The 14,349-nt window shown below is 41.1% G+C and overlaps 1 protein-coding gene across 1 annotated transcript in view; it reads left to right on the top strand.

Moving 5' to 3' along the window:
- Nucleotides 1–14,349, top strand: part of CCHR5.PART0H11orf65 (chromosome chr5.part0 C11orf65 homolog) — a 426,753-nt gene that overhangs the window by 281,915 nt on the left and 130,489 nt on the right. Inside the window, exon 7 of the mRNA XM_044072623.1 lies at nt 862–1,032. Within this exon, the coding sequence (XP_043928558.1) occupies nt 862–1,032 (171 nt within the window). The remainder of the gene's footprint in view (nt 1–861; nt 1,033–14,349) is intronic.

Here is a 14,349-nt window from a genome sequence, read left to right as displayed (position 1 = left end):
ATGCCTATGAATCTTAACTATAATGTTTGTGAATTTATATTTATTTATTTTACTTATTTATTGTTACCAAACAGAACCCACTGACCAATCTCTGGATGTAATAAAGCAGCCTGTTATACACCCTTATATATCTTAAATTAACTGAACTAAAAAACTTGTATTGCATGCAACATGTGTCTGGTGCATAAAACAATAGCTTTTGAGAGGAATTATTATGTGAGTCAGATGCAATAACATACAAACTCAGCCAGAAGTTTATTAACACATCAACACAATGCATCCGAAAATAATAATTAGACCACATATCTGCTTTGTAACTTGAAGTTACATTATTAGTGATTAATATTCAGGACTCAATTTACACAAGGCCGAAAACAGACTAGAAATCAATGTTAACAGCTTTACCACAGATGCATTTACAATAATAAGATAACACAGATGTCAAGATGCCTGCAAGCAGTTAAGAAAAATTTATAAGAAAATTCACGAGCATTGTGAGTCTTGCAGAAACACTTAGATTCACACTTAGAATGTCAGATTACTGAAATATTAATGAATATTATCAAAACGTGATGCCTGCACAAAACCTCACAAAATTATTTATAGTAGGGGAAGGTCTCTTAAGGAGTTTGGTAAGGTGTTACTTAATAGAATGCTTCCATCTCATCTGCTATGTAGTATCACTCCTACAGAATAATTTAAGAGTTTGCATCACTGTAGCTGTAACTCATGAATGGAGTGCAGGTTAATGTTATGTGTTCCAGGATGAGATCTGCCCTTATTCTGTCTGAAATACTGTTGCTGATCACTGTCAGCACCAGCAGATAACGAAATTTTCTTTTACCACTGATCCCATTTTAGGTATTTAGAGGGTGCTTTGCAAACCAAAACAGATGACCCTAATGCCACAGTTTTAGTCCAGAGAGCTGCAGAAGGATTTTTGCATTCTGTGGATGATCACGGGATGGACTCAGTGATGGAATGGGAAGTCGATGAATTGTTAGCATGGACGAATGCACTTGACTTTGAAGAGTAAGTATATTTTATGTTCTTATACAAATAAAGTATGTCAGATAAATGTGTGTTTGTGTGTGTGTGTGTGTGTGTGTGTGTGTGTGTGTGTGTGTGTGTGTGTGTGTGTGTGTGTGTGTGTGTGTGTTTGTAAACAGTGTTAAATGTAATCATGAAAGTACACACACACACATAAACAGTGTTAAACGTAAAGTAGCATTTTATCTTTACTAATTTAAACTAATAGCACATAGTTTTTAGGTAAGTATACTCTAGCAAATATATTCTATTGTGTACAGCAGGTTTAAGGCTATGGTAATAGATACAGGCATTCTTCAGTGGTTTACTGATAAAGTAATCCTGAAAGCTAAGAATTAACAAAAGAGTATTTTTTTCAAAACCATTGCATTATATACTGCTTTCAGCCATGACTGCATAGGCTTCTGGTTGAGATGACTGGCTGTGCCTGATAGTCCCTGATATCAGTTGACAGCATTTTTTTCAAGCATTACAGATCCCGATAGCATACTGCACAGAATTATGTTATATTACATTGCTAGTAACATCAGTTCTACTGAGGGGCTTGCTAAGATTTGACAGAGCCTTACTAAAATCTTTGAAAAATGAATATACAAACAACTGCTCAAACACATAAATAGGTATTGTCTACTTTGTGATTACTAACATGGTTTTAATACCCAAACTGCATTACTATCAAGTACGGACTTCATTTATATCTGCATTAATAAGCGACTCCTCACTGTTGGTCTCTTTGTTAACATGACTCATCCATTTGAAACAGTTAACCACAGCTTTATACTAGAAAAACTATAGAAAACTAATTTATGGTAAAAACACAGTAACTTGGTTCGAAAAGTACTTCTAGGATAGGGCCTTCCAAATCTCCTCAACCAACCAGCTATCTGAAAAGTCATTCTGAACACTGGAGTCCCCCAAGACTCTGTCTTAGGTCCCCTACTATTCTCACTATTCGTCAGTGATATAATTCTAAAGTCACTAAACCAGAATATAATCTAAACCAGAATATAATAATGTATGCAGATGATGTATTGCTACTTGAAGCTAGAAAAGCATACAAATCTATTCAAAAGGTTACACAACCTAAATTCACAGACCTGTGTAACTGGCTTCATATAAACTTAAATTAATAGTTTGCTCTTTATGGCAAACAAACTTCTTTACCTACATTAACTGAAACGAACTCTGAAGGAGGCCAAAATTCCAAATGGCATCCAACAAAAATACCTTGGAGTAACTTTAGACCCACTTCTTAACTCACTTTACTCACAGATAGCATTATTTCTAAAATACTAAATGAGGTGAAACTACGCTATCTAATTCATATCTTCACAAACCAGTTGCTTGTATTGCAATGGCCAGAATTGTGCTGAATATGCTTTCCCACTAATCACCTTCCACTGATCTCAGAATACTCAAAGAATCTAGACAGCTGTAAATAAAATGCTAAGATTTGTTTTACTTGCCTATCGAAATTGCCAGCTGTTACTAATAGAGCCACATATCTGCTAAGTAATCTGATATTTGAAATCCTAATGCAGGGCTATTACCCTCACCCCAAAATAATGTTGCAGACCAGGGAGTCAAACTAATACCATAGATACAGCCAAATATTACTCTTTTCCAACCTAGACTCAAACTTTCCATTGGCAAAAAGCCTTCTCTAGAACTGGACCCTTACCTCTCAACTGTCCAGATTTTTGCAGAATGTCTAGATTTTTGGCTGATATGTTTGGTCCACTCTTCATAAAATTTGTAGTTTTCTGGCAAATCACTGGGGATTGAAGTAATTAAATAATGACAGTTGAGTTTCAAACTTCATATTATTTAAGAAAATGCATGTCAATGGAAACCCTGTTATTCTAGCAGCTTTCTAAGTTTATAAAAGCAAGATTTACAAGTTGGCCCTATTTTTGGTCCTTTGTCCCCCCATTATTGGTGCCTCTGTTCAGATTGCTTGTGCCAAGAGGTTGAGAGGTGTAATTGGACCTGCTATGTGGAATTCTTTACCGACCGAAATAAAAAAAAATCTGAAATACTAGCCATATTCAGAAACATCTTAGGACATTTCTACAAAACAAATCTAAGTGCACTTATTTTCATGGTACTGGTTAATTGCCATAACACATTACATTCATAGTTGCTACAAATATATATCTGATGTCACAGTTTCCATTTGTTCCTCAACAAATGGGTTTGGTTCAACCCTCGGATCCAACTCGGCCACTTTCTATAGATTATAGGATCTGACCACTGCAATACCTCAGATCTCATTTTTTGCTCTTCAATACTGTTGGGATTGTGATTCCTTGAACTCCTTTTGGGTTATAGTGAGTGAATAGCTAATTATTCTTTTTTATGTATACCTTTTTATATAATTTTTTTTACTGTTTCTTAATTGACTAAGTCCCTTTACCCTCAACAACTTTCCTTGCTGAGTTTATTTTGATATTTCTATACTACCATTGTTGGTAGTCCATTCCTGTCTCTTACCCGTAGGTAATTTCTTGCTATACCATCATATTTCTGCACTACCATTGTTGGTAGTACATTCCTGTCTCTTACCCATAGGTAATCTCTTGCTATACCATGATATTTTTGTACTACCATTGTTGGTAGCACATTCCTGTCTCTTACCCATAGGTAATTTCTTGCTATACCATGATATTTCTATATTACCATTGTTGGTAGTCCATTCCTGTCTCTTACCCGTAGGTAATTTCTTGCTATACTATGATATTTCTATACTACCATTGTTGGTAGTACGTTCCTGTCTCTTACCCATAGGTAATTTCTTGCTATACCATCATATTTCTATACTACCATTGTTGGTAGTCCATTCCTGTCTCTTACCAGTAGGTAATTTCTTGCTATACCACTGTGTTGGTAGTTGGTGCTTTTCTTTTTTCCTCCTTCCAAAAGAAAAAAAAAAATAAAGAAAGAAATAAAAATAAAAGCCTTTTCTCTCTGCATGTTAGACTTGAGTTTTCCAGCATGGCTAATAAGCCAGCTTGATTTAAGAACTGCACTACCTTGTGGGGATAAGATCCCCAATTCTGATGCCCAGAGGGTGTGCGTTTTTTGTTTGAGCCCAGCACATTTGGGCACATCCTTCTCTATCTGTGCAGCCTTTCATATGAGAGCGATAAGAGATAGGAGGTATAAACTAATTTTAAAAGGCCTCCTTCCAGCCTCAGATTCTTCTACAGGTACATCTTCTTCAGGAGCTCATATCCCCTCTCAAAAATTAAAGGAACCCAGGAAGCAGAGTAAACGCTCACCTACTCGGTCTCCTCAGTCCACACCTTCATTAGAACCAACAAAGAAGGTTTCTAAGTCCTCAGTTTTAAAGGCTTTGAATCCAACACCATTTGTAGTCTCATCTCCTTGGCCCTGTACTCATAGGTTTTCTCTGGAGCCAGTATCCCCGAGATTGAGGTCTCCTTTTTTACAAGAGACTCCCAAGAAGTTGTCAAGACCACCTTGCACATCCACTTTCATTAGGTCTTCTCAAATTCTAGCTGAGTCAGAGGTGGATAGGATTATGAGAAAATTCCTTAGAACACAGATCCAGAATGGGGTCCTGCCATCTCCATCTCCCATCAGATCCATGAGCAGTCATCCTTCTTTTCAGCCTGTATTTGCTCCTTCTCTGATCTGACCAGCCATTTCAGAGGCCTTGGATCCAACAACCTGAGAGTTGAACCATCGGATCTGAAGGTTATTTCATGTTCAACTCCATGACTTCTCTGACCCAATTGACTCCAGCACTGTTGGAGTACAATGGCTTTCAAAGCCAAAGCACTGGCACTGGATCCAAGGGGTTGACTTCGACTCCAAAGTTTTCAGAGCCATTGCTTCCCTCTCAGAGCTTCAGTACTGGATAGTTCAGCTCTGACTCCTACCTCAGAGTAGACAGTTGGTGAAGCCTGGGAATTGTCTACTCTGAGAGCCTCAGCTCTGGTTGGATTATCCTCAGCTTCTTCTGGTCCTCTGCATTTGAGGTGGTGGAGAGTGTATTCTCTCATCCCAGAGTAGTTTTGACACTCCCATCTTTGAATCCATGCCATATTCCCTCTTTGGATCCTGTGTTTGAGTCTTCTCATCCTACACCTTAGGGACAGCCAGCCCAGATGAGCTTCCAAGCATTTCTCATCAGGAAACTTCCTGCCTCTTCCGATACCTCCCCAGAACATCCCACTGAGGAGGTTCCTGGGAAGAGGATGTGTAAAAGGAGGCATTTGGATTCCCCACAGGAATCCCTCACAGATGACACTGATTTTGATAAAAGGGAAGAGTCTCCAGATCTCCATTTAAAAATGTCTCATTTGGAGACATTTTGGAGATCCTTCACCAGAAAGGTGGATGGTCTTCCCAAACCCCTTCCCAGGAAGAATGGGTGTTCTTGGAAGCCTTTGGGTCTGGCTAATTTACATCTTTGGTTAACCCCCCCCCTACCAAACCCCAGATGCCCAGACAGAATTTTCAGCACCCCTGCTAACAGACAGTACTGTACTAAAGGGATTCCTGTAGATGCCATGGTTATTGCAGCAGCCACCAAAAAGGCTGGCTGAACAAAGCTCCACTGTCCATCCCCCTAACAGAGAGTCTAGGGCATTGAACATGTTTAGAAAGTGAGTGCATGCATCAGTAACACATTTCTTGCGAATGCTGAACTACCTGGCACATTTTACCAGATTATAGAGCAACTTGGTAAAGGAACTCTCTAATACTGTTACAGGGTCTATGTCCGCAGAGCAGCATAGCAGCATAAGTCCATTTCCTCAAGACTGACCACCTTACAATCTATTATAAACATGTCCATGAGGGTAATTTCTCATACAGCTTAAGGTACCTTGAGGGTAGCCAATTCAGGCATAGCCATAAGGAGACACGCCCGGTCCCATTGTACAATTTTGTGGAGCCTTTCAAAGCATCATTCATCAATGCTTTGTTTGATGGCTCTTCTTTGTTTGGGCCAGTCGATAAAGAGACTCTCTCACGCAGTGAATAGGATGGAAAGACCTTGTCTACCATTGGAATCTGCTTTTCTACCCAACAAAGACCTTTCTCTAGGAATCAATATGGTGGGAAGAAGATATGGTTCCAGAAATCTCAAGGTCATTTCCACGAATCACACAGAGATTTTTTCCCCCAAAGGCAGAGGGGGGAAATAACTATAATTGAAGGGGGAAATAACTATAATTGAAGATGTCACGCACATGGTAGAGGGAGTTTGCAGAACCAAGAATCTTCAGATTCCTTCTTGGACAGATCCTTCCAGTGCACCTGAAAGGTTGCCTGACTGTCCCTCTCTGGAGGCAGTCGGGGAGAGCTTATCCTTACACCATAAAGCCAGGATAGCCATCACAAAAGACTCGTGGATGCAAAGGATCATATCCAGAGAATATATAATTCCCATTTTATATATTCCCATAAAAAAGAGGAAAAGTCTCCCCGATGTTCCATCCAATCAAAGGGAGCTAGCAGCTTAAGATATTTGAAAGTTGCTAGACAAAAGAGTCATACCAAGAGGTCCCTCCAGACTAAATAGGATCCAGAATTTACTCAAGGGTTTCTTTAGTGCCAAAAAAGACAGTGGACCTGAGACCTATCTTGGATCTCATTTATCTAAATCAGTTTGTAAAGAATTCCAAATTCTGGATGGTCACTGTTCCATCCATTCTACCTTTCCTATAGAAGGACAACTGGATGTGCTCAATTGATCTTCAAGATGCATACTATCACATCCAAATGACCAGTTACTTTCAAAGGTATCTATGCTTCCAGCTGGGAGCCAGTCATTATCAGTGTAGAGCATTGACCTTTGTTCTCACCACAGCCCGAGGGTGTTCACCAAATGCATGGCAGCAGTAGAAGCTCACCTGAGACTGCTTGGATTCAGAGTGTTTCCTTACTTAGATGACTGGGTCTGACCAGGCATCTGCTCATAAAAGTCAGAGACTATTTACTTCAGCTATCTCACTCCCTGGGAATCACTATCAATATGGACAAATCACAACTTCAACCAGTCCAAGTCTTGGAGTTTGTAGGGGCTCGTTTAGACACAGTCAGTTCTCTAGCTTTTCTGCCTCAAAAATAGAGTTCTTACATTGAAGACACATGTCAGATTCTTTTTCCTCCTTCTCCCCCAGCAAAACTGGTCCTCAAAGTGCTTGGGTCAACTTTAATTCCCACTGCTTGTCTCCACATGAGAATTCTTCAGTTGACCCTAGAAGTGCAATGGTCTTTTCATCAACAACCCTTTAAGCATATGATAAGACTGTCTCAGGCTTGCAGAAAGTCTCTTTTTTGGTGGATTCACTCCGAGGAGATCTGTCAGGGGCATCCATTTATCTTTCCTCTCCAGATGCTACTTTGACTATGAATACCTCCCAGTTGGGGTAGAGGGGCATTACTTGGGATGGACTGTTTAAGACATGTGGTCCTCACAAGAGAACAATTTACATAATAATGTCCTAGAGATGAGAGTGGTGCTTCTAGTGTTGCAGGCCTTCCCTCTAGGCAATACTGCAGTACAAATGGACATGTCAGTAGTCTGATACATCAACAACAGGAGGTGAACCAGATCCTGCCCCCTTTGTTGAGAAGTAATGAGAGTATGGCAGTGGGTTATCTCATCCAACTGCCTTCTTGTAGCGATGAACATACCTGGGAAAATCCAACCTTCTAGCAGACACACTCAGTAGGACCATCCTCTTGGCTCATGAGTGGTCTCTCAGCCAATCAGTGGTGAGCATGATCTCCCACAAATGAGGTAACCTTGCTGCGACCTATTTGCATCTCTCCTCAACAACAAATGCAGCAGGTTCTTTACCCTTATCCCACCTCAGGGTCAGTCACCAAGAGATGCTCTAGTCCATGTTTGGCCCTCCTGTTTCCTTTATGCTTATCCTCCCCTGCCTCTCATCCCCAAGTTTCTTAAGAAAGCACTTCAGTTGAAGAGCACAGTAATCCTCATTGCTCCCTTCTGGCCTCGGTAGGTGTGGTTCCACTTCTTTTGATCTCACCTAGTACATCCTCCATGGATACTGGATCCCAGTCCAGACCTCCTATTTCACCCATCAGGGCAGATTCACCCAAATATTGCAGGCCTCAAGTTGATTGCATAATTTCTCCAATTCTGATGATGGCTAGACATTCCATGCTTTCCTCCCCAGTTCGAAAATCCTAGTCTTATCTCATTATTGCAGCACACAAAAGTGCTACCAGCACTAAATGTTCTACAAGGAAATAGATCCAGTATTGATTAATGCCCACCCCTCCAGGCATGTCTAAAGGTCAGTTCCCTGTGCTTTCTCCTATGAACCTGGTGAACTTGGGCATCCTGAGGCAGTGTAACAACTGCTTCATGTACACTGACAACCCCCTCCTCTTACCTCCCAACACTCGACTTGTAAGAGGTGCCCTTAAATATCCAAATTGGAAGCCATGCACTCTCCAGCCAAGACCAAAATAGCTGGTCAAGAGGAGAAGGTCAACACTTGCACCACATCACATGGAACACATAGCCCTCCCGAACACACACCAGTACTGCTTTCACATAAAAACACAAACCACACCCATACCTTCGCGGAGGCTCTCAATAAAAATCTACCCAAACAGCAGAGATCTCCAAGGCAGAAATCCACTTGACCACCACAACACACTATTCACGAGACATATAACTCTCCTAAACAGTATGTCACTCAACCAGAGCCCCTAAGGCAAAACAGCATGCCCAACACACTAGTCATAGGTGACTCGATAGTGAGGCACATTGGTGTCCCACTCACTAGGTTGAATAAGGAGAAAGTAACAGTCAGCTGCCTGTCAGGCACCATGATCTGACACATAACACATGCACTCAGGTCCCTCAACAACAGGTACAAATATGACTTTGTCATTGTACATGTGGGTGTGAATGACCTGAGATGTACCTTCCTGGACTACATGCAAAAAGACATGGATGCGCTCTTGGATTATGTAGCCCAGGCGGGTCTGACCCTAGCCCTGAGCAGCATCCTACCATCACCCAGAATTATACCACAGTACAAGCAGAAAATGACTGATTTCAACAATTGGCTAAGTTTCTGGTGTCATTCTAAGGGGATCCAGTATCTGTCTGCCTGGGATGACATGATTGACAGACGTCGATGCTTTGCCAGAGATGGCCTGCATCTGTCACCCTTGAGCTTCCGGATACTGGCCAAGGCTCTTTCCACCCCTATAGTGCCTTTTTTAGGTGGTGTTCCAAAGACCAAATTACCACCATAACAGCTACAAACAAATGCAATCTGAGAGTCATGCTGTTCAACACTAGAAGTCTAAATCTCAAAATGAACTCACTTGAAGCATTTCTTAAAATCCCTCTCCACAAAGGAGGAGTGACTACAGACCCCAGGAATTATCGCCCCATTAGCCTGACGAGTCTGATATGCAAAGCTATGGAATGCATCATCATGGACCTTATAAACAAGGATATAGGGAATCTCCAAACTCTGGATCCTACACAGTTTGGTTTTGTGAAGGGTAGATCTTGCCTGGTCAACTTGGTTGACTTCTTTGAGTCAGTCACCAGTGCTGTGGATGAAGGCAAGGTGGTTCATACAGCCTACCTTGATCTGGCCAAAGCCTTTGATACCATTCCCCACTCAGGAATCATAGAAAGACTCACTAAGCTAGGCATCAACCCCTATATGACTAGGTGGGTTGCAAACTGGCTCACAAATAGAACCCACAGTGTAAAAGTAGCTGACTCCAAGTCAGACTGCCGACCAGTCACGAGTGGAGTCCCACAGGGTTCGGTCCTGGGTCCTCTCCTGTTTTGTATCTACTTCCCTGAAGTCCAGGCCAACATGAAGGGACTCTGGCTGACAAAGTTCGCAGACGATTCCAAGTTGGGAGCTATTATTAACTCCCCAAGTGATGTTGACATCCTACAGAAAGGCTTCAATAAGACCAATGACTGGTGTCAGAACCATGGCCTTAAGCTCAATGCCAAAAAATTTGTCATCCCCCTTGGAAAAATAAACTGGTTCCCTTGAATTACCACATTGACGGTAGTCCACTGAACACAGAAGGCATTATAAGAGATCTGTGAACAAAGGGTGACAGCAACCTCTCTTCTGACCACCACATTGCCACTGTGGTCAGAAAGTCCTTTTATGTGGCACACCTCATTACTAAGGGTTTTGCATCCAGGAAGAAAGAGGTCATTGTCTCCCTTTAATCTTCCCTCATTAGGCCAATCATCGAGTATAATGCCCCATTTGGCATGTACCTCACCAGACACCTGCAAGAACTGGAGAGGCCATAAAAGTACCTCACAAAGAGGATCCTAGGCCTTAAACACTTGTCCTATATGGACAGACTCAAAAAACTCCAACTATTCTCTGTCTCATATTGCCTACTTAGAGGTGATCTCTGCTTGACTTACAAAGCCATGTCCGACACAGCTCTGTTAGAAATGCTACATTTGGAGCATGTGGTACAGAGGGATTGGGATTTCTTTAGATGTAGCATTTTTTACAAAACCATGTCTGACCCAGCTCTGTTAGAAATGCTACATCTAAAGAAATCCCAATCCCTCTGCACCACACGCTCCAGAGACCTCAACCTCATTGCCACAATCAACAGAACATGCTGGAGGGACAGGTTCATAACCCAAAGACTGCCCACGTTATGGAATAGACTTCCCATACAAGCCAAGCAGAGCACCTCACTTGCCCTCATCAAGAGAAATCTTGATGAGTGAATGGGAAATAGAAAATTCACCCCAGAGATCACTCCAGTGGCTCTACTCAACAAGGGCACTAGGATCTAAGGATGGGTGGCATGATGCCAGGGTAATCCTATGGGCTAGGCTTGTAAAGGCACCAGGGCCATTACCCTAGTACACACCTATGAACCTATGAACCTATAAACCTTTGACTAGGAAGATTTACAAAAGTAAATGGAAAACGTTTTCTTTTTTGGAGAGAGTAAATCCTTTTACCTCCCCACTTCCTGCTGTTCTAGATTTCCTTGCTTCAATGTTTCAGGATGGGGTACATTTTTCCACTATTAATGTTCAGTTAGCAGCCATCTTCAACTATCATACTGGAGATAATGCTTCTCCTTTAGCATCATCTAAATTATGTAAGGCTTTTCTTAAGGGTACCTTTTTACTTAGACCTCCAATAAAGTACTGTACTCCACTTTGGGACCTTACTATGGTTTTGAAAACTCTAGTACATTCTCCTTTTCAATCATCAACTAAAGTGGATCTCAAGTTTCTTTTCTGGAAAACTGTCTTTTTGGTAGCTATTGCTTCTGCAAGATGAGTATGTGAATTCCAAGCACCATCTTCTAAACCACACGATAGACTTACTTTACACACAAACCCTTCCTTTTTACCAAAAGTTGCCTCTGAAGGCAACATCAACCAAGTGTTAAATTTGCCAGTTTTCTTCCCAGATTTGAAAATAAAGGAGAATGCACCCTTCATCTTCTAGACATGCATAGGCAACTTAATTTTTGCCTTCACAGGACCAAGGAGTTTAGGAAAACTGATCAATTATTTGTCTCCTTCACTAATGATAGAATAGATAAACCAGTTTCAGAAACTACACTGGTTAAATGGATAACAGATTTAATCTCCTATATTTATACCTTGAGAGATATAACTTTACCAAGACAACCAAAGACACATTCAACCAGGTCAATGTCTACATCAGATGCTTTTTGGACTAGAACTTCCACTGATGATATTTGTGCAGCTGCTACATGGTCTAATACCCATACTTGTATTGCTCATTATAAATTGGGGATTATCTCCAGAAATAGAGCTGCTTTTGATTCTCCAGATCATCTTTCACGAAGGACACCCATGGTTACCATAGCTGGGGATTTTGTCCCACTCATTGAGGAATGAATAAAAATGATAGCATCAGATAAAGAAGTTATGTACTCACAATAATGTTCCATCTGTGTTGTCCATTTTCATTCTTACTCAACTTCCCTCCCTCCTTCCCCCTGTCCATATCTTTGGGACAGACCTAATGGGATTGTTGATAGGAACCATAGTTCCTGCTTGAGCGCCTGATCTTTTAGCTATTACTTTTCTGTCATAGCATTGTTACTGCATCTCCTAATAATAATACATTTAATAGCAGCAAACTTGATCTGAGGTATTACACTGATCAGGGGCATTATGGGTAAGGTAAGACCTCAAGCATTGGATCCTAGAATCTATAGAAGGTGGCCGAGTTGGATCCAAGGGTCAGATCCAAACCCATTATTTGAGGAAAAATGAAAATGGACAGCACAGGTAGAATGTTATGGTGACTGGTTTACTATCATTTACCCGAAATTACTCAGTCGACTGTTCACATGGTCGACCGAGATTGTGCGAAATTCACAATGTCGAACATCGGAATTGCCAAAATACATGTTGACTGCTATCTAGGGACGGGTTTTAACATGGGTTGAGATAGGGGCAGATGTGTATTTTGGCAATATCAGTGTTCGATATTGTCTACGGTCGACATTCTGATTTTCGAACGAAGTGGCGTCGACCGACTTCACTTCAAATAAATGATAATAAACCTTGTGACTACATAACTTCTTTTTATCTCTCTACCTGTATGTACATAAACTTGCAACATATACATGCATGTGGCCTAATGGTTAAGGTGTTTGCCTTTCAAACACAAGGTGCAAAGTTTGAGTCTCACAAGGGATAATTGGCTAGGCTTAAAATGGCTCGCAAGGGCAGTTAGCTTCGTACTAATCTATGGACCTATGGACCTATGGACTACAATAAACAGAACATGCTGGAGGGATAGATTCCTGTCCCAGAGACTTCCCATACTCTGGAACAAACTACCTATCTGTATCAAACAAAGCTCCTCATTAGCACTCTTCAAGAAAAATCTTAAGGGTTGGGAGGGTGGCCTAATGGTGAAGGTGTTTGCCTTACAAACACAAGGTGCAGGGTTTGAGTCTCACAAGGGATAATTGGCTAGGCTTAAAATGGCTCGCAAGGGCAGTTAGCTTAGTACTAACCTATGAACCTATAACAGTGTTCTCTAGGCACTGTATAATTTTTTATTAATATACCTGAATTTTTTCTGAACCTTTGTGCTCAAGTTGTGACTGAAAAGCATCTGAAGACCAACTCACCTACCTAGTTATGAAATTCTAAATTAAAAAATCTAATAGAATTTTTTTTTTTTTTTTGCCGTTTACTCGGGCCATCCACAAGCCTGGAACCCCCCACCCCCACCTCCAGTTCTGAAGCAAAGTTTCAGCAAAAGCTCAAATCAGCCCTGGGAAATCTCAGCTTACTTTTATACACAAGCCTTCCTTTACAATTAATCATTAGGTGAATGCCACTGAATTGTTTTTAACAATTTTCTCTTACTTTGTGACTATCATTGTGAGGTGAGCACAGCTGCACTGAGCTCCATTCAGCTTCCAACTTGGAGAGCTTTACTCAAGTCAGCCACTAGGTGGTGAGATACTCTGCTAATTGTATAAAATTCCTATTCCCTCTGTATGCAAACAGGTGAGCTCCAGAGCCTAAGATTAAAGCTATTCCAAAACAAAACTTTAGTTCAGTCCCAATTCCCCTAGCTCTACTCATACTTAAAGAGCTTGCTAGCAACATTTGTTTTTTTGTAAAATTAAAAGCTCTGACATAGTGTATTGTCTTACTTACATTTCCTAGCTCCTGATTGTTTTTTTTTTGGACTCCCTCCTGCTGGGGCTTGCTCTGTCCACTCCATTCGCCCTTCGGGCTCACTCCGCTCCCTTACCCTGCTCCCATATCCCACCTGCCCCCAGTGCTTCTACTCTTATTCACTAGGCTGACACTCCCTCACTCTATCCCTCTAATTACACACACTTTCTGTTATCCTGGTTCCTCCTCCTAGACCTATAACATGCTTGTGCTTCACCTATCACTTCTTACTACACTCGTATTACTGCCTCACCTCAATACTTATTACCACAACACATTCCAGACACCCACTTTTCATCACACCACAAACCCACTTTATCATTCTGCTCCATGTACATATCTTACCTTCTCTCCTACACCTGTCAATATTACTAGCCTCCAATATTTTCCACTTAAAATAATACCTACTAAATATAGTCACTATAACCCTCAGTTATTCAACAATGAGATTATCAAATGATTGAAATTGCTTACCAACATTGTCTCTAGGCTCCTGCTTAGTGGTGACATTCACCCAAACCCTGGACCACTCTCAGATAACACCAACCCTCCTAGTCACTCAAGTCTCAACACCT

This window comes from Protopterus annectens, chromosome 5.part0 (assembly GCF_019279795.1).
Source record: "Protopterus annectens isolate FY-2018-M chromosome 5.part0, PAN1.0, whole genome shotgun sequence".
In the NCBI taxonomy this organism is placed as follows: domain Eukaryota; kingdom Metazoa; phylum Chordata; order Ceratodontiformes; family Protopteridae; genus Protopterus; species Protopterus annectens.
The sequence above is the reverse complement of the archived record's forward strand: the minus strand, read 5'-3'. Positions and strand labels throughout refer to the sequence as shown.